This window comes from Symphalangus syndactylus, chromosome 4, assembly GCF_028878055.3.
Source record: "Symphalangus syndactylus isolate Jambi chromosome 4, NHGRI_mSymSyn1-v2.1_pri, whole genome shotgun sequence".
Classification (NCBI taxonomy): Eukaryota; Metazoa; Chordata; class Mammalia; order Primates; family Hylobatidae; genus Symphalangus; species Symphalangus syndactylus.
The window spans coordinates 84653207-84678774 of NC_072426.2; the positions used below are offsets into that span (position 1 = coordinate 84653207).

General features: G+C 47.5%; 1 protein-coding gene across 6 annotated transcripts in view; it reads right to left on the minus strand.

Annotated features, from left to right (window-relative positions):
• Positions 1-25568, minus strand: part of WDFY4 (WDFY family member 4) — a 300852-nt gene that overhangs the window by 84925 nt on the left and 190359 nt on the right. For all 6 annotated transcript variants that reach the window (XM_055275366.2, XM_055275372.2, XM_063638069.1 and 3 more), the window contains exons 41-45: positions 24370-24576; positions 22929-22980; positions 20856-21022; positions 7308-7456; positions 466-586 (exon numbers count right to left, since the gene is read on the minus strand). In XM_055275366.2, coding sequence (XP_055131341.1) covers positions 466-586; positions 7308-7456; positions 20856-21022; positions 22929-22980; positions 24370-24576 — 696 coding nt within the window. The remainder of the gene's footprint in view (positions 1-465; positions 587-7307; positions 7457-20855; positions 21023-22928; positions 22981-24369; positions 24577-25568) is intronic.

Below are 25568 nucleotides of genomic sequence, written 5' to 3' on the forward strand. Positions count from 1 at the left end.
GCAGGAGCTTGGCAATAGGCGAGCACCTTGGGGAGAAAGGGGGAGAGTATGTCAGCAAGGGAGGTCTTACGCTTGCGGGCAGGGCAGGGCAGAGGGCACTCTACTCCCAGTCATCAGCTCTACTGGGAGGCAAGGTATCTGTCCTGCCCTGTATTCCTAAATCTCCAAGGCAGCTCTGGGCTATGTCAAGAGCAAAACAGCGAAGCAGCTAAATCCTAAAAGACACAGCAAAAGGCCCAACAGCCAGTGGCAGGGACTGCAGAGTGGAGCAGAAGTCAGAACTCCCACCTGGGACCAGGGCCACCATAAGCCCAGGGAACAAGTGGGTGTCTCCTTAAGGGCACTGGGCTGTGCATAGGCACAAAGAAGAGTCACAGAGGGGTGTCTTTGGATGGCTCCTGGACCACCTGTCCCATGGCCCTGCCTCTCGCAGGCCCCAGGCGTGCCAGCACCCAGTGTGCTTACCTGCAGGAGGAAGCGAGCCTGCCGTAGCTCCCGCATGTCAGCGTAGCTGTGGCACTGGCACGAGTAATGGTCAGTGGACCTGTCTTTGCTGCACAGGTTGAAAATGAACGGATCGCTGATGCTGAAAAGGAAACAGGCATGCAGGGCACATGTTCAGACATCAGAGTGAGGACATGTGCAGGCTTCTTCCTCTTCCTGCCCTCCGCCAGCCCCACCCACATTTCCAAGGACACATCAGAGAGGTGCAGTGGTCACTACCAACCAGTGTGCTAGCCCTACTCATCTGAGAAATCCTTGCTGAGTGCTTGCCCATGTCAGCTCTGGCACTGGCCACTGACACGTGAAAGCTGCCCTGCCCTGGAGGAACAGGGTGGGGTGTCAGCCTCACCAGGCCAGGGGACAGCAATATGACAGCACAGTTTCCAGGATGATGCTGACAAAGGGTATGAGGGTCGGGGTGAGATGGCCCCTGGGTGAGAGTGGGGGCCAGCAGGGAGGGCTTCACGGGTCCTGTGCGTGACTGTAAACCATGCCCAGGAGCCCTGGTGGGTTCCTGTGGCCTCTCTTCCCTGGCTCCCCCGTGCCCATCCTGGCCCTGTGCCAGCTACCTCTGCCCAGGCATGACAGTCTCAGCCCCAGGATGCCTGCTGTGCCACACACCTTAGTCCCTCTGCCCAGGTGTTCTTGTTTTGTATTGAATGACCTCCTTCCCTGGCAGGGCTGAGAGGCTGGACAAGGTAACTGAGTCAGGTGTGGCCTGCGGCTGCCACAGGGACTGGCAGGACTCAGACCCTTCATGGCAGGATTGGGGAGTACAGAGCTCTTGGCAGGGAGGTTTGAGGGAAGCCAGGTGACTGTGAGACTGAATGCAAACCAGAGTTAGGAGGGGTCAAGCACCACAGGGAAGAGGAAGGAGGGGAGCAGAGGAAGGCAGAGAGGCCGCTGGCAAGGTATGAGGACAGCACCCGGAGCTCATCTGCACAGCGCCAGCATCCTGAGAGGCTGCCCAGCCTGGCCTGGGCCCTGGCAACCTTCAGGATGAGGTCCCTTCAGAGGTGAGTGAGGCTCTCACTGAGACTGTAGAGTGATGTCTGGTGTCAAACCAGTGAGCTCTTCAGGACCCTTGGCCTGCCTCCCCCACATCTTTGGCAGCCCTGAGAGCTATCTGGCTCTCAGCTGAGTTGCCCCTAAACATCTCTGACTCCCAGTGGGGCCATAGTGGTAATTCTCCTTCCTACCCTTGGCTTAAGTCAAACCACATCCCAGGTCAAGGTACTGGTGGGGATGACATAGCCACTCATCTGTGCTCCCAGCATCTGTGCTAACAGGAACCACAGCAAATATCCTTTGCCCCTTGGCTGCATGTCTGACTGGTCTCTCTCCCCTGCAGACCATGCAAAGGCCCAGGCCTGAGTTGCTGGGTATACCCACCCCAGGACAAATAGGTGTACTGAATTCTGAAGCAATTGCTCAGTCATACAGCAGAAATAACTTCCTGAAAGCTAGAGCTCGTTCAGTTTGCAAGACCCAGGCTGGAGAGAGAAAATGTAGGGGGTGCATCTTAAAATTCCCAGGCCAGGCCTTGAGTAGTGAGAAGCAATCTTGGAGAGCTGGTAAGGGACTCACTGAAAAGGCAGAGAAGGGACCCACGTGTGATGTGGGACCCACCTCCCGGGCACCTGGAGGAACAGAGGCATGCCTCCAGCAGGTATCAGACAGTCCCAAGATAAGGCCCCTTGGAGAGTTATGAGGGGTGTGCAGGAGGCTTTCCCAGAAAGATCTCAGAGTGACCCTTCCTCCTGGAGAAGCAGAAGAGAGGAGGGGAAAGGGAGGATAATAAATTTGTCCAAATATTTATTCCCAAAGAGAACAATTTGTACACTGGAAATAACTGAAATGCCTTGAGCTAATCATATGAAGCTTTTCATCATCTGGACACATGGGAGCTTGAGAAATAAAGTTGATTTCAGTTATAGACAGTTACATTTCTGAACATCTGGGGCATGCGGTCATCTTAAATTGTGTATACAACCACAACCATTCTGATAAGACGCCAGGACTGAGAAACGAACGCCTCCCAAGCACGCCAGCCCTCAAGAAGCCTGTGTGCCAACCACAGGCCCAGAGAGCCAAGGGCTACAAGGGCCCCTGCCCCAAGGTGGTCCCGCCAGCCCCAGCCCAAGGTGGCAGGCAGTGGGTGAGGAAATTGTTTCAGCTTCTCCCATTCCAGCTCCCAGTGTGGTCCCCATGGCCCAGCCTACAATGCAGCCCATGGAGCCTCCATGCCCCACTTCTTGGGGAAGTTGAGAGAGGCCCAGCAGTCACAGACCCAGAGGGAATTCTCTAGTCTATGGTCAGTGGCAGTCCAGCACGTGCAGCACTAAGAGCTTCGACTTGTGCTGGGCAGCAGGGAAGCCTGCCCAAGTGAGACACAGCCTGAGCCCCGTGTTTAGGCCCCTGAACAGCTGGACTTTGAGGTTGCAGACTCAGGCTCTCTGCAGACCCTTCTCAGAACAACCCTCCCAGGCCCTCTCCTCTAAGCTGCATCGTGGTAGTATGGATCAAACACAAAACGCAGCTTTGGTTCTGAATGCTTCTGCCAGGATGCTTTAATACAAACCTGCTGCTGGCTGAGGTCCTTTGTCCATTATTAATGCCTCTATCTTGATCTCAGCTGAGCTGCCCCTACACATCTCTGACTCCCAGTAAGGCCATAGAGACAATTCTCCTTCCTACCTTTGGCTTAGGTCTAGCAGCATCCCAGGTCAAGGTACTGGTGGGGATGACATGGCCACTCCTCTGTGCTCCCATCATTCCATGCTTGTGGGAACCACAGAAAGTATTCTCCATACCTTAGCTGCATGTCTGGCTGTTCTCTCTCCCCTGCAGACCCTGCAAGGCACAACAGGTCTTTGCCCATGGCTCTCTGTCCTCTGTATCTTCCCCTGAGCTCGGGGCATGTTTGCTAAGTGACCGTCATGCTCTCTGGCCTGCCAAGCATTTCTCTGTTCATTATTTAATTGGATCCTCATAAGGAAACCTTATACTGAGCATGACTTATTTTTATGCCCATATTGTAAATGAGGAAACTGCATTCCAGAGAGGTGAGACTTTTCCAAGCTCATGTGGTCCTTAAGAGGTGAAACTTGTTTCAAACCCAGGTCCTCCAACTCTAACACCCATGCTCTTTCAATAGTGCCTTTTCTCCCTGAAGGAAGAAATGCTCCCTAGCTTTTACAGAGCTCCACCACTTGCTCCCTGCTTTCAGTTTGCTCTGTGCTGACTGTTTCTGCAACTCAGGACTCTGAAACACAGATGACATACAGAATGCTCTGGAAAATGGTAACGAGCTTTTAGGAGAAAAGATAGTCATTTTCCTCCTGCTTTTAGAAACTGAATAACCATATAGAGGATGGATCCTCAGATAGACCCAAAGTCTCAGAAAAGCTAAATTATGTACATTATTGATTCCCCTAATTGACCTCCAAATTGAGGTCTACCATGTGTAACATTATTCACGCATCTGTGATTGGGAGTCTTTGACAATACTACACCCTACATGTTCTACAAAATGAATCGAAGTTCAGGCAGCCAAGGGTACTGGGTAGAAGGGGCAGCTGATCCATACGCTTTGGGTAGAGCCATTGCCATAGTTCAGAGGCTGCCATTCACAGTTCCGCAGCATAACAGCCAGCAGGATCTGCAAAAACTGTCCATGTGCTTAGGATAACTGACAATATTCTGACTAGATAAATCACAGTGAGATAAATGGTAGTTATGATATTGGTTGACCTGTTCTTTGATAGTAGAAGTGTATTTCAGGATAAAACATACTTCGATTTGGCCCACATTTGAAGTTACCTGACTATTGCCAGAATTATACCTGGAATTTATACCCAGAAACATTCACTAGATTGTAAACTCTCTACCAGATTTAGTCCACATCTAATTCACTCTTTCCATCTATGGAGTCCACCATAGTGCTGAGCATAAGATAGATTTTCAATAAATATTTGTTGAACTGAATAAAACAGAAATGAGGCATTAAAACTGCTCACTGATGGGGAAGAATTATCTGATTTAAAATACTCTATCACAAAGAGCCAGTTGGATGATTTAGGTTCCCACCAAGTTAATCAAATTCTCTGCCTTGTGAGCTTGACTGCCCTTGTCATGGGTAGAACCGTGTCCCCCAAAAGAGATATGTTGAAATCCTAACCCCCAGTACCTCACACGGTGATTGTATTTGAAAACAGGATATTTACAGGGGTAATCAAGTTAAAATGAAGCCATTGGGATGGGTCCAAATCCAAACTGACTGGTGTCCTTATAAAAAGGGAAAATTTGGACACGGAGATAGACACACAGAGGGAAGATTATGTGAAGACACAGGGACAAGATGACCACGTGCTTGAAGCAATGCATCTCCAAGCCAAGGGATGCAAAGGATTGTCTGCAAACACAAGAAGCTGAAAGAGGCAAGGAAGGAGGCTTCCCTAGAGCAGTCAGAGGAAGCGTGGCCTTGCCTTGGTTTCATGCTGCCAGCCTCTAGGACTATGAAACAACACATTTCTGTTTTGTGTGTGTGTGTGTTTGTTTGTTTGTTGCCACCCAGTTTTTGACTGCCCTAACAAATGAATACAGCCACCCTAATCAGCTAAGAAAGGGACTTACTACAAGCAAAAGCTAACCTTCTCAGAAGGCTGTTAGTTTCTGAGGAAATTTCCAAAGTGCAAAGTCCAATCACTGTCAAGGAGTCTGTCATGTTCTTGAGTCTGATTTTGGATGTTTTTATGGTACATGGGAGAGGCTCTTTCAAGATCTAATGTGCAACTGACTCAATTCCATAGCAGTCTTTTACAGAAACATTTCAGGTTTTACTTAGCTTTATTTTTAACAACCTTATTTATGTATCTTCTTTAATCTCCATGGTCAAAATAAGACTTAATCTCCATTGATTTGGAATGATCTAATAGTCTGTCTCAGAACCGCATCTCCAGGAGTGCTAGTAGTTTCTTAGGGCACTAGACGAGACCCTGGAGAGAAAGCACTGATTAACAAATGCTTCTTTGAGGTATGGTGACTAAAACTACCTGGGCACTTCCCCAGTGCAATTCCAGGGTAGTAATTTGTTCTCACTCTACTCCTACTTGCATTCTAGAAAAGTACATTTTCAGACATGAGAAGTCTCCCTTGTCCGTCATTGCAAATCAAGTGAGTACATAAAATCTGACCACTGGGCTTCTATTAAAAGTGCAGATATAGTGAATTTGATCATGATTAGGTGCACCTCATAAACACAATTTACCTAATCCATAAGATCTTATCTAACACTAAGTCTATCTAAACCAGAGGTGAAGAGCACAGCAGTGGATTATGCGAGTCATCACAGGGGCACGCCATGCATACAGATAGGGTAGAAAGCTTTCATCGGCTCTCAGAGAGGCACGGCTGCAGGCCCATTGTCCATATTGATCAGTATCAATAAAACATGAGCAATAAGATGGATGAGGAGCCAAGTATTAATTATGCTTCTCCTGCCTTGGAGAAGCACAGAAGACTCACAGCAATCGGTGAACGTTTGGTATGAATAAAATATGGAAATTAGCAGAGAGAAAAATGCCAAGCATTTTAAAGCATTTTGATCTAAATCAACCAAGGTGGGCTGACATCTACTCTTCCGCACTCCTTCAACTCTTTCTTCCTTACATAGGCTGGAAGTGATAGGACAACTGGAAGTTAAAGTTCTTGGTTATTGGCAGATAAGACTTGGACTCCTCTGTCAGTAGCCTAAAACAGTGGCTTTCAAAGTGTGGTCCCAGACCAGCGATAGAATCGGCATCAGCTAGGAACTTATTAAGCCTCAGACCCTGCCTCAGACCTACTGAATTAGAAACTAGGGTGGGGCAGGACCCAGGGATCTGTGTGCTAACAAGCCCTCCAGGTGATGCTGGTGTCAGTTAGTTTGAAAGCCACTGGGCTAAGAAGTCATCTTGTCATTATCTGAGCCTGAGTCAACTGGAAAAGGCAAGGCCTATCGCTGCACGAAATCTTCATCCAAATATCTTCAAAAACAATGATCAAGTGAAAACATACACTTGACAACTGGACTTTTGGCAAAAGTTCAGTCAATTTGATTTTGAATGGCCTTACTTCATAAACACAGGAGAATTGCACAATAAGGGCTGCCTGTACCCGAATAGACCAATTGCACTTGATCCTAAAGAACTTGGCATTTCCTGCCAAAGGCCTCTGGTATTTGTTTGTGTAAAAATGACTTCAAGTTTCTTCCCAAGTCTCACCCATTCTGCAAGACCCAGATCTTGGTCCCTTCCTCAGGTAGCTCTTCCCCACCACTCCAGTCCCAGGCCATCCCTCCAAGCCTGAACCCTGAAGATTTTGTCCCATGATCATAGTGTGCGGCCAACAGTTTCTGAAAGAACCTGTGCATGCTGCCGATTGCATTAAGTCCCTCAGAAGAGAGGGGCAGTGCCTGTTTTCTTACGCAGAATGAGCAACCAATATGTTGTTGACTGAGTAAGTTGACGGCGACTGAATTCAGCCACGCAAATAACTGAAGGACTGATCCCTGAGTCCTGACATTCCACATTGGGGGAGACGTGAGGAGCTGCCACATTGGTACCCAGTCCTGATCACTGCTTAGGGTAACTGTGGCCATGGACGGCCTATGCCTGCAGTTCCTTCTGTTTTATCTCATGGCTAGTTTCAGGCCCAAATCTAAGCCCACTATAACAACAAGGTGAGAAGGGGAATAGTGGGGGTGGCTGGTAAGGATGAACAGGGCTCAGGGAAGAATCTGCTGGGAGAAGTGGATAACTCACTTGGATAAGCAGTGACGGGTACAGTAGACATCACCCGTGGGAGACAGTGTGAAGTTCTCGCAGATGTAGAAGTGTTGGTGGCCAAAAAGCAGGACCCCTTCTGACACCAGGTGGCCCTGCACAATCACCAGGGATAACTTCTGCGTCACCTGGAAGGAGAGAGTGCCAGAGTCAGGTGGTGCACAGAAAGCACACCCATGATTCTTGGGGGAAGCAGAAGGGTAGTGGCCAGCCATCCATGGGGCAATTGGAGGCGAGAGAAGTGCCTTGTATGAATGGCAGTCCCACTGCCCCAGAGCTGTACTGCTCTTCACAGCCTACGTGGCACTACCACACCCCACCTGGGCTGGTGTCCAATCTACTCAAGCCAACCTCTGCTCCCACCAAGATGTGTGGGTGAGTGTTTACTGCTATATTCAGCACATCAAAGTCCTTTCTTTCACTTTAAGGCCCTCTACAACCATGCAAAGCATCCCAGAGTTAACTGTGAGGAAAGTTCACCAGGTACAAGACATCCCTCAGTTACAGAGGAGAGGGAGCTAGTCCAGGGACCAGCTGGTACATGGTTGAGCCAGGACTAGAACTCAAATGTGCCTAGAACCACAAGTGCAAGACAGGTACTGCCATCTCTGCAAGGCCAAGGAAACATGTGCAGAAGATGCACAGTGCTCTGCCCAGATCCTTCTTCTTGGACTGAGGTGAGCATTTCCCCTGTTGCTGGAAATGTTGGCAGTTCTCCAGAATTGCCTTAGCTGAATACAGTCCCTGGCCCAAGGTCACATCCTCTTCCCAGGGGTAGTCTGTACCCAACAACTGGACAATGTGGAGTAAGAAGGCTTAGCTCAATTCAGAAAAACTCTAAACAACCATCCCAAACCTAGAGCTGCTCTGGAATCAGCTGAAGTCTTTGCTGAGAATACATTGTGGTTGCACTTCTCCATTGGCCCAGCCCTGCAATCCTCATTCCCAATCAACTTTCTCCATACAGAACCTGACCCATGACAATGTCTTGGTATGACCCAGAGTTCTGCATGTACTAAGGACAAAGTGGGTCCTTACATAGTAAACCCTAAAGGAACAAGTGAGTGAATCAATAAATTCTAGAACATGAGAGCCTAAAGGGACCAAGAATAAGGCTGAGGCCAGCATTTTCTCATGGTAATTTTGTGCTAATTCCGGTTATACAGAAGCAGAATAGATATGTTTGGGAGAAAAAAAAATAAAAGAGGTTCCAGGAGATAAGACTGTCACTAAAGATCAGCCACCTACCCAGTGACACAGCCTGGGACTGAAGCAAAGCTCCCTGCTCACCTTTGGGAGCAATGACAAGGCCACAGTGGTGGCACCTGGATAGCAGGCCCTGAAGACCAGTTTTCCAACTCCTGCACCAAATGGGATTAGTGAAAGCCAGAGCCAAGGGCAGAAAGCAAAGATTCACTGACCGTTTTGTTCCAAGATAAGTACTAACTACTATGATCCAGGGCAAGTCAGGGCTGAGCTGTTTTTCCTAAGCTAGGACCAGCTGAGAGCCTCTGTTTCTGTAACCAAGGTTGGTGCAGGTAGCTGGCTTTCTTGGTCTATCCTGAATCTACTTTGACAGAGGAGCTGGCCCTCCAGCCACCTTCCAGGCCAGAGTCCAAAGTGGACTCATTTCCAATTTCATTCATTCATCCAGATGGTCATCTATTCAGCAGTTACAGATTCAGCTTCTGCTCCATGGCAGGCACTGAGCCAGGCTTTGGGGATAAGGTGGACAAGATATACAAGAATCCTACCCTCACAGGGCTTAAAATCCAGTAGCGGGATTTTAACCAACAAACTATTACAACTTGTGATACATGCTAAGAGAGAAAAACCAGAGTGATCAGGACAAAGGCAGGGAGAAACTTGGCGAGAACACCATTCTGTTCTTGGATACTATTCTTGGCGAGGACACAGACCCTGAAACTTGAAGGATGGAAACAGGTAAGTTCTGGAAAAGCTTGGAGAAGAACATTTCAAGGAACGGGGACATCCAGTTAAGGGTCCAGAGGCAGGAAGGGCTGATTTGGGGAACAGAAAAGTGGTCAGTATGGCTGAGATGAGTTGGAAAGTAGGAGTACCTCCATCATAGGTGGTCTTAGGTACCTTAGCATGGCCCTTGGGTTTTACTGTGGTTGCAACAGAAAGCCATGGGAGAGCTTGTTTCTAAAAGATGGCACTGACTGCTGGGTGGAGATGGCATTAGAAAGGGTCAAGACTGAAAGGAGGGTGCCCTGTTGTGTTGCTATTTCAGTGGTCTGGGATGGATGGCAGAATGCAGAGGGAAGGAAGTGGCTGTATCTAAACAAGAAGATGGAGAATTGACAGGAGCTGCTACTGGACTAACTGGAAAGCAAAAAGAAAAGAAAAGAAAAGGAAAGGGAAATAAGGAAGGAAGGAAGGAAGGAAGATAGGAAGGAAGGAAGGAAAAAGGGAGGGAGGGGGAGGGGAGGGGAAAGCAGGAGAGGGGAGGGGAGGGGAGGGGAGGAGAGGGAGGATGCATTGAGGATAAATGATAAATGTCTACTTTGGGACTTGAGTAACTGTGTGGCATTCCCAGGTTCTCTAGTAGTCTTCCCCAGGGGCAACCACCATTACCACTTTATTGTATATTCTTCCAAAGAGATTGTATGAATACATTAGCATGTTTATACATATTCTTTTTTACACAAAGAACATCTATATGCTAACTGCTCTGCATCTAGACTTTTAACAATTCACCTTAGATAATTTTCCAAATCATTTGTTATAGAGCTGTCTAATTCTTATTAATAGTTGCAGACTACTCCTTTGAATGGATATGCTACAGCTTATTTGACCAGTCAGTCCTCTTTTGATTCAGGTTGCTTTCAAATATTTTGATATAACAGGCAATGCTACAATGACCATCCTTGCAGATAAGTCATTTTGAATACACAAGTAAATCTGAAGCATAAATTTCTTTCTTTCTTTTTTTTTTTTTTTGAGACGGAGTCTCGCTCTGTCACCCAGGCTGGAGTGCAGTGGCAAGATCTCCACTCACTGCAAGCTCCGCCTCCTGGGTTCATTCCATTCTCCTACCTCAGCCTCCCGAGTAGCTGGGACTACAGGCACCCACCACAACGCCCGGCTAATTTTTTGTATTTTTTAGTAGAGACGGGGTTTCACAGTATTAGCCAGGATGGTCTCGATCTCCTGACCTCATGATCTGCCCGTCTTGGCCTCCCAAAGTGCTGGGATTACAGGTGTGAGCCACCGTGCCCGGCCTGAAGCATAAATTGCTATAAGCAGAATTGCAGGTCAAGGGTGTGGGCATTTTAAATTCAGGTAGCCATTTTCAGATTACCCTCCCACAAGGTGACACTAATTTACACTCCCACCAGGACTATTAGGAAGATTATGTCAGGCTGCTTAAACTTTTTCTCCTATTGTACCTTTCCCCAGATGAGACTCAGAGACCCCATCCTCAGGTTCACATGATGAGACGATGTGGCTCTGCAATGCCAGTCCTGGCCTATGTACCTCCAAACCCTCTCTCCTCCCCGTGACACCAGGCCGCCACCACAGCCTCCATGGTGCCCGCACCAGGGACTCAGAGCACATGCCTATGATCTGGCACTTCCCTTTGGGAAGACTTAAGCATCAATCAGAATAAGCCAAACCACAAGAAAAATGTCCGATGAGAGCTGGGTTAATAGCTTAAACATTGATTCTGCTAGAAAAGAAATGGCATTTTAAAAACTAGAAAATGAACCCAAGTGAACTATTACCTGCTCTTCCATTTAAATTAGCCCTAGGAGGGCTCCATCCCTAAGTTTACTCATGATTAAGAAATCCCTTATGCCATGATTCTATTGATCACTTTAAAGAGTAGAACTTTTGCCTCATAAGTAGAGCTTTTTTAAGATCAACTGAATGATATATTAGCACTCTTGATGGGTAAAATAACTAAGAAAGTAGCCACAGCTAGCTCTGTGTATGATGACAAACAGGTTGTCCAGAAATCAACAAAGTGCTGGAGCTAAAGTTGGAGGGTGTCTTAGTCCATTTTCTGCTGCTATAACAGCATACCCCAGACTGGGTAATTTATAAAGATAAATGTTTATTTGGCTACTGGTTCTGGTGGCTAGGAAGTCCCAGGGCATGGCACTGGTATCTGGTGAGGGTCACCCCATGATGGAAGGGCGGAAGCTGGAAGTGAGCATGCAAGACAGACAGAGAAATGGGGCTGAACTTATCCTTTTTATCAGGATCCCACTCCCATAATAACGAACCCATTCCTGCAATAATGGCATTAGTCTATTCATGAGGGTCGTGCTCTCATGGCCTAATCACTTCTTAAAGACCCCATCTCTTAATACTGTTACAATGGCGAGTAAGTTTCCAACACAAGAATTTTGGGGGACATTCAAACCATAGCAGGGAGACAACAATCTACTGGGACATTCAGTGGTAGCACACAGCAGCACATTCTTCTAAAGTCAGGCCTCAGTGGTGCATCTATAAAGGGCAAGGTCAATTGGATGCTCTCTAAAGTTTTCTCTAGCATTAGCAGTCTGCAACTTAGTGAAATACCCTGATTTTATAGGTAGGAAAACTGAGGTCCAGAGAGGTGACTGAAGGTACCCAGTAACAGAGCTGTCAATATATGCATTCCCTTATGTTTGTGTGTACGGTGAGTGAGTCTGCTGCAAAGAAAGCTTTAGCCCTGCTCCCATTTATCATCTGCCCTCTTCCTACATCTCTGCTTGCCTCATCCTTGTTCTGAATACATTCTAATAGTATTGACATATGGAATAAGTATTCTTATTTTTTAGAAAAGCACAGATTGCTGAGAAAAAGTTAAGTATCAAAGAGGCAAAAGGCTATATAAATTACATTCTTTTGGCCACCTATGAGCTCTGGTATCTACTTTTTTCTATCTTAAATGTGTTTAGACAGAGAATTCCTCATGCTAATAATCAAAGGAATGTATGTTAAAATAATGAGATGCTATCTATCTATCTATCTATCTATCTATCTATCTATCTATCCATAGATATATGTAGAAAGAACATCTCCTTATTGTTTTATATTATATATATATACACATATATATTAATTTGGAAAATATGGAAAGGAATGTAATGATGCATGGATCTTTTTACGTAAGTACATCTCAGGTTGAGACAAGGAGCAGGGATGCCCCCTGCCTGCCTGCATGTGTCACTTCCACGGAGAGCCTGCAGACAGCCACACCTCCCATCTTTCTCTGCAGACACGGAGGAGACCAGGTGGAATGGCAATATCTTTGCTCTTGTTTGGTTGCACTAGTGAAATGTGAAACGTGTTACAAGTCCCAAGGACTGCTCAAAGCACAATGCTCACCATAACCTGTGTTCACTAAGGACTACTCCTTGGCAACTGATTAAAACTGGAGCACATTTTTAGCCAGGGTAGCTCTGAATATTGTAAAACTTGGACTCATGGATTTGGGGCATTTATTTGAAAAGTTAGTATGTATGAGAATCACCTGCACAGCTTGATAAAATTCATATTCCCAGGCTACATCCCCAGAAGTTTCAATTCAACAGGTGCAGAGTAGGGCCCTAGAATGTGAATTTTAATAAGCAACCCAGAAGATTCTGATGCAGGTGATCTGAAGCCCATACACTAAGAAACTGACCGTTGGGCACCAGCTAGACTAAGAAAAAAAAAGGTTTCATCTGGTGTCAGCATATTGCCCATAATTCACTCATCTATTTGTTCATTCATTTATTTAACAGGTACATATTAAATGTTTAGCATATGCCCCACTCCCTGGGAGGCACAAAGGAAAATAAAACGTGCCTTTATTATGTTTACAACCTAAAAGGAAAGAGAGAGAGCAGGATATCAGCTCTCCCAGCACAGTGGGAGGAAAAGCACAGGTGCTCTGGGAGCACACAGGAGTGTGTCTCACTCAGACTGAGATGGAATAGGGGGCAGTGGTGACACCAGAGAAGCGGTTCCTGAGGAGGTGACTCCAAGGCTGGGGTTAGGAACTACAAAGACAAAAAACAGGGGAGGAGCATTCCAAGGCACAAAGTCTTGAACCAGCTGGACATTGGAAATTATAGGTAGTTCTGTATAATTAAAAAGTCAGAAGGGTGTGTATGTGTGTGTGTGCACACGCACACATGTGTATGTATATGTGTGCATGCATCAGGTGTGTGTGTGCATGTGTGTATGCACACATGTATGTGTGTGCATGTTGTTGCACATGTGTGTCTATGCATGCATGTGTGTGTGTTTATGCGCATGTGTAAGGATAAGGGAAGTTAGTCCAGGGAAACCACAAGGCCAGCTCTGGAATGGCCTTGTATATGAAGAATGCTAATCAGCATCTCAGAAATATTAAGTAGGAATGACATGTGTTGTTTGCATTTCAGAAAGTCATGGAGATTGAGAAAGACAGGAAGTTACTGCATAGAAAGGTTAACACCCACCCTCACCTTCCACAAACAGCCTCAGCTAAAGATACCTGGGAGGAGCTTGTAGAAGATGCCACTCTCTGCAATCCAGAGGAAAATGTCTCTCCCTTTGAGCAGATCACTTCCACCAAGGTCAAACTCATATTTTACATTGAGTTTGTATGAAAAAAAATCAGATGTTTAATTTTTCACATAATCAAAGAACAATAACAAAAGCAAACCCTCACTTGAGGACTGACTCTGGACTGGTTCTGGAAGCTGTACAAGGGACATCCCCAGCCACGTGGTAACTGACATGAGCCCACAATTAATATGCATTAAATCAGTCACTCCTCAAGCCAAACAGAGCTGTTTGCAGAGAAATGCGTTTGTAGTCCTGGGAATCATTAATCAATGATGCAGAGGTGGCACAGAATAATTGAATAATTACCATCCCAGGTATCGCTAGAGGCAACCAGAACTCCAACGTTCACACAAAGAAATGAGTTAAGCTGCTGCCACCCTAGCCCCGGCACCACCAGCATCCCCCAGGGCCAGGACAGTGCCTGCAGCTCCAGAGGCTTCTGCCGGAGGCATGCCACCCAGATGCATGAAAAGCAGTCATGCCCTGGAAAGTCTCCTGTGCCATGTGTCCAGCAAAGGCCATATAATCAAGTATTTCTGAGATGGTAGGGGGAGGAGGAGTGGGGACTCTGTTGTAGGAGCATGCACACAGTCCTGCCATGCCCCTATTGTGGGCATGTTTCACTTAGAAATTTAGAAAAAGCACAAGGCCCAGAAAGTCTCACAAAGACATCTGAATTATGGGAAGTCACAGCTTACAACCAACACTTGCTACAAAATGCCTCAACATAGGCTAATCGTAACAGCCCGGGGAATGTAGAGAGTAACACACACACACACACACCCCTTGCACAAACTTTCTGTATATTTGCTTGAAGATGTTCATGGGTCAACAATCAATGCACCCATCCTCCTTTCCTTGGCCTCAAGTTCCTGTCCTTGACACAAAACCATAGTGGTCCAGGGATAAGGCCACAGTGGACCAGGGGCTAAGGCACATGCAGGAGGGCAGGTAGGTATTTGCTTGGCATGTTGCATCCCAGGCAGAGATGCCATGTTGGTGAGAGACCTGAAGGCCTCCCTGCACCAGCTTTAACTGGAACAGTTATAGAGAAAGCACGTGGGGCCTGGAGCCACAACTCCAAGCCCAATAAGAGCCGGCTGCTGAGGGACAGGGTGTTGGAAAGGTTATGTAACTTGTCCAACACAGTGAGCCGGGAGGCAGTAGAGAGGGGACAAAAACATGAACTGAGAGTAAGAGAGATCTGAGGTCAAATCCTAGCAATTCCAGTGAGTAGCCACCCTGGGCTCTGTTTTTGCCATCTTTATAATGGAAATAATAAAGCCTCCTGATACGGTCTGGATGTTTTGTTCCAAATCTCATGTGGCCTGAAGTGTTGGAAGTGTGGGCTAGAGGGAGCTGTTTGAATGATGGCGGCAGATCCCTCGTAAATGTCTTGGTGCTGTCCTTGCTGTAATGAATGAGTTCTCCGAGAGTTCAGCTGAGATCTGGTTATTTGAAAGAGCCTGGTGCCTCCTCCCTCTCTCTGTTGCTGCCTCTCTCACTATGTGATGTGCTGGCTCCCATTCACCTTCCACCATGACTGGAAGCTTCCTGAAGCCTCACCAGAAGCAGATGTCAGCACCATGTTTTGTGTACTGACATGTGTGTCTATGCATGCATGTGTGTCATGTGAGCCAACTAAACCTCTTTTCATTATAAATTACCCCATCCCAGGAATTCCTTTATAGCAACTCAAATAGACTAACACACCTGCCTCACAGGGCCATGGTGAGGCTGAATGAGACGGTGCATGAAGATCACACAAGGCAAGGGCTTCTGACATCTAGCTGTTGACATTTTGCTAATAATAATGTGAATAGCAACAAACAAATAGCAGAATGAGGTTCTTAATCCGGCCTATGCACTTTGCCCTGTGCCAAGCTGCCCTCCTGGGCACAAATGACTGGCTGCTGCCTCCATGGTGGTGGTGTTGTGGCAGCCTGCTCCAGTCCAGTCAAGACCCTCCCCACCCCAGAGCAGGCTCCCCCAAGCCCCAGGTGCCCCCAGGGCATGCCCTCCCTCAAGCTGGGTCCTAAGGCATGTGAGCAGACCCAGGCCTGGCTCCCCTGGAGGACCTCCTGATTCCTGCTGCCCTGTCAGTCTGCAAATTGTTCCCAAGCACTCACCCTATGTGTCAGGGAAGGAAGGGACGAGGAGGAAGCCAAGTCTCTCCCTGCCTTCAGAGAAACCACAGGCAGGCTCAGAAATCATCAGTCAGGCAATAAGAGGGGGCTGGGGTAGGCCCAGGGGATGGAGCCACCAGCTATGCTCTGGGGTGGGAGTGTGCTGGGGACGGGCGCACCAAGACAGGTTCACCCAGGAGGCCTCCAGGCTGGGAGCCATGAGTGAATGGGCATGGGACTGCGTGGACCTGGCTGGTGGAGGTGTGAGGAGGAGGAGGAATGCCGGGCCACAGAGAGGCCCCATATGTCCCACCAGCCAACCAGGACCCCACTCCACAGAGCTCTCCAGTCTAGAGCAGAAGGGTGCTCCTCTCGTTCGAGGATTTTGCTGATTCACGTGAATTCGTGGGGCCTGCTTTCTCATGTTCTTTCCTGCCTTGTGCTTTCAGTTTAGGGACCTCCTTGATTTCACCACACATCAGTCCAGGCCTCAACCCAGCAACTTCCCTCTTTCTCCCAAAACCTTGCGTTTGGTTTGAGTGTTGGCACTCTGCAGGAACCCCATTCCAGCCGGTCAGGCCTCTCGTGGCCTCCACTCTGACCCTCTGTCTCATCCTCCACCATCTCGGCAGGACAACCAGACCCATGGAGATCCCCAGAGTTTCCCATCTATCCAAGCACTCCCCACAGCATTTCCCCAAGACACACAGTTCCTTGCCTCACAGGAGCCTCAGTCTTAACAGGATCCTTCATCCTTCCCTTGACAGGGCCCTTGGGCCATGCCATAGGTACCAGGGTTCTTCCAATGCCCCTTCTTACTTCTGGGAGAACGAGAACAAATCCTATGGGACTATGAAAGGAACAGCAACAGACAGAGCAGTAACAGCAGACGCCAGAGGCTGACAGCTGCCTCCTCACAGGGCACAGTCTCGGACAGAGACACAGCCCTACGTCAATCTTTGCCACAAACTAGTGAGACCAGGAGTAGAACCCCATTCTAAAGATAACAGAAAGGAGGCTGGGGAATGGTTCTCTTACTTACCCAGTCACTAGGCCTGTAAGTGGGGGCAAGAGAATTAGAACTGGGCAGGGCTTTTACCCCCACTCCTGCCTGTAGCCTCCACCCTCCCCTCACCAGGGACCCTGCCCTGCCCCCACCTCCCCGGGCCTGCAACTCCAGGAGCAGGCATGCCTGGTGGTTTGGCTTCACTGACCCTGGGGAAACTGAGCTTGGGAGCCAGCCTTTCCCACAATTCCCCATGAAGCCAGAGGCAGCAAGCATAGCCCCATAAAATGCATAGAGACAACCCAGGCAAGGATGGATGCCCAGATAATGGCAAGGGTCACTCTGCCCAGTCCTCTGGGCCGGGAGCCGACCCTCACACAGGGTCCCTCCCTTCTGAAGGTACTGGCCACCGGGTGCTAACTGGAAGCAGGACAGCTCCTGCTCTCTCCCCTCCTGATTGCCCGCTGGGTTCCACATGCTCCTGTCTGCACATCCTGGGGATCCCACTGCCTCAGCAAACAGCGTGTGGCATTTCTGACAGCTTCCCGCTGAGCCACAGGAAGGCCAAGGAGGACTGAAGCTTAAACAAAAGGCAGGGAGGGGCAGATGGGAGAGGATCCCCTTCCTGGTTCTGTCCTGCCTCAGAGGCTGGAAAGTCCGTCACCTGGGGGCTTCAGACTCTTGCTGCTCCCCCAGCAAGATCCCTGAGGAAAATGCCACCTGGTGGACAGTCAACAAAAACAGACTCTCAGAGACAGGACAAGTGTCATAGGCACCTGCGGGCTGCAAGAGGCTGGGCTGGGACTCACTCGGTCCCTGACCACAAACTTCAGCCTAGCCAGGGTGAAAACTCCCAGGCCGGCCTTGGATGCCTGAGGGAGTCAGGCCACCTGCAAAGGCTCTCCTAGGAGGCCAAGGACCCGCCCTGGGGGGCAGCAGCCTGAGTGGTGTCAAAGTGGCAGGCCATATTCCAGAGCAGTTCCCAGGAGGCTGTCCCATCCAACACCCACACTGCTCTGAAGGGACTTTGCAGATAAAATCAAGGTTATGAATCAGCTGACCTTAAAACAGGAATGTGACCCTGGATTATGTGTGAGTTAATGCCATCCCCTGCGCCCTAGGCAGCAGCAGAGTTGGTCAGAGAGGTGGTGTTGGGGTAGCGGGAGGCAGAGGGGGCAAGAAAGATATGAAGGGTGAGAAGGATACCACCCGCTGCAGGAAATGAAAGGAGGAAGGGCCACAGGGTAAGGGAGGTGGGCACCCCGAGAAACAGATGAACCCTGGCAGCCAGCAGGCAGGGAACAGGAGCTCAGACCTACAGAAGCGGGAACGTGGATTCTGCCAGCACTGGAACGAGCCTGGAAAGGACGCCTTCCCAGAGCCTCTGGAAAGACATGCGGCCCCGCAAATGCCTTGGCTGCAGCACTGTGAGGCTCTAGCAGAGAACCCGCTGAGCCCCACTGTGCCAAGACTTTCGAGATAATAAATGTGTGTTGCATTAATATCACTACGTTTGTGGTAATTTCTTCCGGCAGAGATAGAAAGCGAATATAAAGCACTGCCATTGTTCTATCAAAGCAATGAAAAGAACCAATATGGAGACACCACATAATCAGGAAAGCAGCCAGGTGTAGTGCAGCATGATATCTGTTTACTATGGATCCTTTCTGACACAGTTCTCAGACTTGCCACCATAGACAATGTAGGGTGCCCAGCAGTAGCCCTGGCCTCTGCCCACTAGACACCAGGAGCATCCTCTCGCCTTGGCCATGGCAATTAAAAATGTCTCCAGAAATTGGCAAGGGTTTCTTGTGGGGTAGAGTTGCCCCCAGTTGAGAACTGCTGCTCCTTTAAGGGCATAAAGCAAAGAAAAGTTTTTATGGAAAGAAAGCATTGATGTCTTAGCTGTTTTTTCAATGGACGAGGTATGTACTAAATATCCATTTACGTATATGAGCATATTAATATATTGATATATCCCAACTGTTATGATCTGCCATTATTCCTCAGCAACTGGATATTGTGAATATACACTTATGCATACATGTGTGTTATATATTTTAATATCCATTTATCAAAATTTCACATAGTAGAGATATGATACTTCCATCATCAAAATAAAATGCACATGAATTTAGCACGTCATTCATCAATGTTGACTGACTGGCTGCTCCACGCATGCCTGTGGTCAGATAACAGGGTTCCCTCCTGTATGGAGGATCCGTAGTGACAGAGGTAGACATGTGAAGCGCTGAGGTCACTCTGTGTGCCAGCAGCAAGGCAGGAGGTGATGCAGGGGGTGACACAGACAGTAACAAGCTAGTTCTCCTGCCAGTTCTCCAGGTCTCAGAGCAGGGAGCAGTCAAGATTAGCTTCAGAGAGTCAGTTGCAGGGGTCAAGTGGGCAGGGCACTGCAGGTAGGCAAACCTGCATGAGGAGGCATGATGGCTAGGTGTGATGGAGAGCTGGAAATGTGCTCTGCGTCTGGAAGCTTTGGTTATGCAGGTATAAAGACAGCATTGTTACAGGACTACATTGCTTGAACTGTGACCCAAATCTGAAAACAGCAAAGCAATTTGCTGAAAGTTCTGCAGCAAGTTCATAAGCAATTGATTTGCTTATGCCCCTCCCAGGTTCTCTGAGCCTAGGATCTATTCCTGGAGGTCCAGGCTCTCCCTCAGTCCCTGGGTCTTGGTTCAGATCCACTCCCATTCACCCTGGGGCCAGACTAGCCTCCAGCTCTAATGAATTTATCTCTGTGTGTCCCCTGTGGCCCACCAGTCCCAGCCTGCCTGCTCCTCTGTAGGTGTCTCCTTCACTTATATCCCTATGGAAAAGCCCGATTCACCCAGAGACCCTGAGGTCCACCAAGCCTTCAACCACCCAACCCGCAGAAAGGAAAAATAACTCACCTTTGACGAGCACCTCTCTTATGCCCAGCTCTGAACTAGTCCCTGTACTTCCATTGGCCCATTTAAGCCTGAGCAGAATGTTATCAGATGGTGGCCAGAACTCCACATTAAAGATGAGAAAACTGAGGCTGACAACAGTTAGGTGACATGCGCTTTAATTTGTGGCCAAGTTGGGACTAGAACTGAGGCCGGTTCTACTCTAAGACATGTGCTTCATCTTTCATTGCATTCTTAGACTTGGGGAAGAGGGGTCCTTCCCTGGGGCCTTCCCAGCCAGGCCAAGAGGACACACACACAAAGAGCGGGGCTCCGCCAACCCAGCTCCAGGCACCCAGGACCCTGGGTTTCCCCGCCACCTGGTTCCCAGCCTGCCTCCTGGGCCTGTACACTTCATCCCCAGGGCCACCCTTTTGAAGGCTAATGGTGCCACAAGTGTGCTTACCCCTAGGCTTGAGTGGTAGCGAAGGTGAGGCCGAGGCATAGGGACAGTGCAGACATATGGGTTGGGGTGTCCAAACACATGCACCCAAGACCCCTCAAGGTGTGGGACTTCTCAGGGTGGTCAGGCCACAGGCAGGGGGCCAAGATGCTGAACTGCCAGAAGGTCAATAATTCTCAACTTGAACCTTGCCTCTCAGGTTGTTATGAAGGTTAAAGTAGGAAGTTAGAGTATTTTTCACTTAACAGTTTGAGGTATACCTTTTAAATATTTTGATGCAGGATGTATAGACTTCCCTTCGCACCCTTTCTCTGGGCCAACAAATTTAGGAATCTATCCCTTTTTTTCACTGATTATTGTGTTGAAAGTTTTCATAGCAAATGGAGACCTCATTCCCCATGTAACTGGCAAAAGCTTGGTTTTCTCCTGTCTGACAATCTTAACAACTAACTTAAAAATCTTAAAGGTTATTGCAATGGGGTATATTACCTTTTCTTTATCAAGAAGCTCTTGTAAAATAATTTGTCTTTCCCGACACAGTTCCAAGAAGTCTTCTGAGTGCAGACTTTCATGTAAGGCTGGGAAGAAGGTCAGCTGGGTGCAGTCCACCCCGACCTCGTCCGGCTGGCCCTCAGCCTCCCTCGGTGTCAGTTCATCTGCAGCAGCATAAAGAGACACGTGGTGCTGACAGGAGCCACCTGACATGGTAAGGGCCGGTGCACAGCATGTGCCTACATCACTGAGGAGCAGCGAAGCTCCAGGGCCGAAGTGAAGAGCATGGATCTCTCACCGTGCCCCTCCACTGCTTCTGGAAATGGACACCACACATCTGGGGCACCCTGGGGTATGGTCAAAATACCTTCCAGATGACTTATCCTGGAGGGCCCAGCTATGCCCAGGCCTAGCTGTTCTGCCACTTCCAGTGACCACAGGGCAACATTTCCAAATTCACCCTCGTTAGTCAGTAAAGCAACTCCCTAGAGGCCCAGCCAGGATTTGCTTTCTCTGAATTTCACTTCATTCACTCTATGAATATTGTTGTTTTTTCTCATGATAGAAACAATATCTTTTTATTGTAAAAAAAACTTGGAAAAGATATGAAGTTGTGAGAAATAAAACAAATCTCACTCATGCGCCCAGAGATAGTGCTAATAATAACAGGTCCCATTTAGTAAGCCCTTTCTCTGTGCCAGATACTTCTGATGACATTTTAAAATGTTGTCCCATCTAGATTGGAGATACTATTTCATCCTCACTTGACAAATGGAAAAGCTGAAACAGGCTAATTACTTTGTACAAGATCATATGGCTTCTAAGAACTAGAGGTAGAATCTGAATAAAGTCTCTCTGAGACAAAGGTCTGGTCTTTTCATCTCCAGTCTGTTTGGCTCCACTGTTTACAATTTGGTCCATTTACTTCCATTATCTTTTCTGTACTGGATGAATGAAAGTGTCTGCTGCTCATGCAAACCCTCACAGCTTTCCCCCATGCAGGGAGAGGTGCGTAGGAGACGCGTGGTGGAGAACCACAGGGCCTTTCTTCTCCTTTGGCTGAGCTCCCTACTCAGGGTGCATACTGGAAACACCACGAAGGCCCAGAGTCATAGACACCCAGGGGCTCTGCATGTCAAGAATGAGAGGACACAGCAGCCCATGGCCATCATCCACAAAAAAATCAGTTCATGCTTTCTACCACTGCACTCTCTGCAACCCCCACCTCTGAGAGGTGGAGCAGGCAGGCAATCATTCCTTGTGAGAGTTGTAGGGCTTGGGGTAGAGAGACGAGAGGCAAACAGGTATCACAATGTCATCCTGTGCTCTGTGCCACAGTAAGACCCCAAATCACCTGGGGATCAGAGCCCAAGATCCTCACTTCTGGGCTTGTATTACTGCAGACAGGCAAGGTAGCAAGCTCAATACAAATCCATTAGTCAGGAAATGAGACAAGTTTGATCAGCAGTAAGAAGTAGTCACTGGCCAGGTGTGCTGGCTCATGTCTATAATCCTAGCACTCTGGGAGGCCAAGGCAGGCGGATCACTTGAGCTTAGGAGTTGGAAACAAGCCTGGGCAATGTGACAAAACCCCATCTCCACAAAAATTACAAACATTATCTGGGCATTGCGGTGTGTACCTGTAGTCCCAGCTACTCTGGAGGCTGAGGCAGGAGGATTGTGTGAGCCCAGGAGGTGGAGGCTGCAGTGAGTTTTGATTATGCCACTGCACCCCAGCCTAGGTGACAGCGTAAGACCCTGTCTCAAAAATGGTTTGGGAACACTTTTAAGATCTCCCTGATACAGCAAACTGACAAGACTGTTTCTCCCCAAAAATTGTTCTTGTTGCAACCTTAATAGAAGATGCTTCCCCTAACAAGCGTCTTCCCCTAACAAGGGCTGAAATCGACTTGTCTTCTTTCTGGAAGCAATAAGTAACAATAAGTCCCAGGGCTGGCTACAATATCATTTTCCTCTTCTAAAATATTAATTTAGTATCTTTAATAAAATATTAAATAAAACCAATAATTAGCTTAATTATTAAAGGAAAAAAATAGATAAACTGAATACCTTGGTTTTCAGCATTTGTTTGAGAAATATGATCATTTTTGTCTTGGCTTTCCTGAAATAAGGACAGAGAAAAGAAAAATTAAATCCCGGATGCTACATCTATGCTTCACCTGCTCCCAATTCCACAGATTCACAAACACACACATGCATGTGACCCCTTCAAATTATGCAAGCCTCAGATGCATAGGGAGGGAAACACTAAATCCTAAAGGACCACAATAAAATGCAAGTATGAATGTTCCTGAGTCAAAGGGGAAAAAACCCACAATCTTCCATTAAGTAGGACTTACAGTAATTACCAAAGAAGAGGCCAAGATGGGATTAGATAGCATCCTTGATGTCTCTGTGTGGGACACCATGGAGAGGGGACCAGGGGAGGTTCCAGGGCTGGACAGCCCCAGAGACCAGAGACCAGGTTTCATAGCCAGCCCTTGGCTTTTTCACCAGCACAGTGAGCAGGCTACTTATTTTATTTTATTTTTTATTTTTTTGCTTCCTATTCCTAAAAAATGTAGTGAGGGAAAATACTACACACCACCAAATGTTTATTGACAATACTTAGAAAATTTAAGTATCTACTGAATAAATGAAATATAATTTTTTCATTAGATTTTACAAAAGATTTTTAGCATGAGTAAAAGATGCTGAGGTTACAGACCAGAGAATAAGCTCAACATTGTTACTTGTGATGAATGCAGAAGAAAAAATCCAGCATTCTGGTGTTTGGAAGGCTGCCTTTGAGGATATTTGAAATTATGATCATTCAATAAAGACATGAAAAACTATTAACAGATTTTCTATATCTACTACCAAATGAATCCAACTGGCTTCTTGTCTTTTAAAAGGCAAAATAGGAATTTGCGACACAGTCCAAGCTTCATTAGAGCAAACTCCCAGGGACTACCCAGATTCTGTTGCTTGGGAAGTCAATGTTGTTTGGAATGAGTGGATCACTGGCTCAAAATTGCAGAAACAGTCAAGTTCATGAGATTTTCATTGTAAAACTTGTTATGGGATTTGCAGTAATGCTTATAGCAGTACGGGTTACAACTGCCCAATAACAAGTAACTTGTGCTAGCAGACAATAGCCTTCCCTTGGCCCTTTCCAAACACTGGCATCCAGATGATTCCACAGGACGTGTGTGGACCGCAGCACAGGGCTGTGTCTGTGGCACAGGTAAGAACCACTCACCACTCAACACTCACTATTTATCCATTCATTCAGGCTGTAGTTACAGTGTCCCTGCTATGTACCTAGGAGGGTTAGTGATGCTTTTCTCCTCTTAAATGGCATCAAGAATAAATTTTGGGACTCTCCTACATTTAACTGCATGTGTTATCTTAGCCTGATATAAACAACATGCGATGGGGAAGCTCAGGAGCTGCTTTCCTATCAGGTCCTACCTGGAACCAGCACTGTCCCACTGCACCTGACTCCTACCTTGTGCCTTCCTGAGCTCAGGGCCTCCAGTGGAGACAAGCGTTTGATGCGTTTCCTCATTCGAGCTGGTCCTTCTCTCCAGTCAAGTTCCCATGGAGAACAGGGCTTGGTTTCTTCCCCCTGGCTCCACAAGCCCAGCTCCCCAAAAAGCTGCTCCTGGATCCTGGCCCAGGCGTTGGCTGCCTTGGTGTTGCCACATTTTCGTCTCTGGGGAGCAGAAACAGAGTCACCCTGGACACATTTGCCTTATGGGCCTTATGGGCCTGGCCCCAAACCTCCCGGGGTGAATAGGTCAAGTCTCCCATGAATGTTTGAGAAAGATACCTTCTTTCTACGCCCTCAGAATGTATAGGGTACCCCACTGCAGCCAGGACTATAAGGAAACAGTTGCTCAGCTTTAAGATATCTTAATCCAAGTTAGGGGAGGAGAAAGCTGTCTGCCCTTTGGCCTTCAGAGCCATGAGGCTACTGGTGATGGGCAGAAAGCAACAGGTCTGGAAGGTCCTGTAGCTGCACATCAGCATGGACTAGACAGCTACTTTACTAAATGGACATGAATCTCACCACAGTCTCACCCTTCAAAAATGACGCTGAATGTACTTTTTTCCAGTTGCCTGGACTGGAGTGGAGTGGAAATTAGAAGCCCTCAAGACAATTGGTTGATTTGAGCAAGTCACTGCCATCTCTGGATCTCAGAACCTCCAACGAAATGACAGACCTGGCCTGAATGACGTCTAAGGGCCTTTCAATCCTAATATCATAGATTCCAGAATGTTCAGAGATTCTAGAATATTCACAGGAGCTAAACCTTTCATAGTAATGCAAACAATCTCATTTAATAGCTATAAGATCCTCACAGTTTGCATCTGTGGTCTCTGACTGCCACACCTGCTACTAGAGTATGACTCAAACTTTTCTAATAATACATAGATACCCCCAACCTGCATTTATAGACCACATTAAAGTTGCATGCATCACCTGTCAAAGAAGCAGTTCAGCTCGGTTTGGACAGTAGAGTCAACTATGCAGGATAAACTTTTGCAATTATTTGATGGAATTTGTCCCAAATTTAATCTTTTCAGAAAATGAAAAGGTGAAGTGCTAATGACAAGAAGCATAACAACATGAACAGAAAAGATACTCATTATCATGTGTTAGGCTGAGCCCTGCACCTGCTTTATCTCATTTCCTCTACCCAG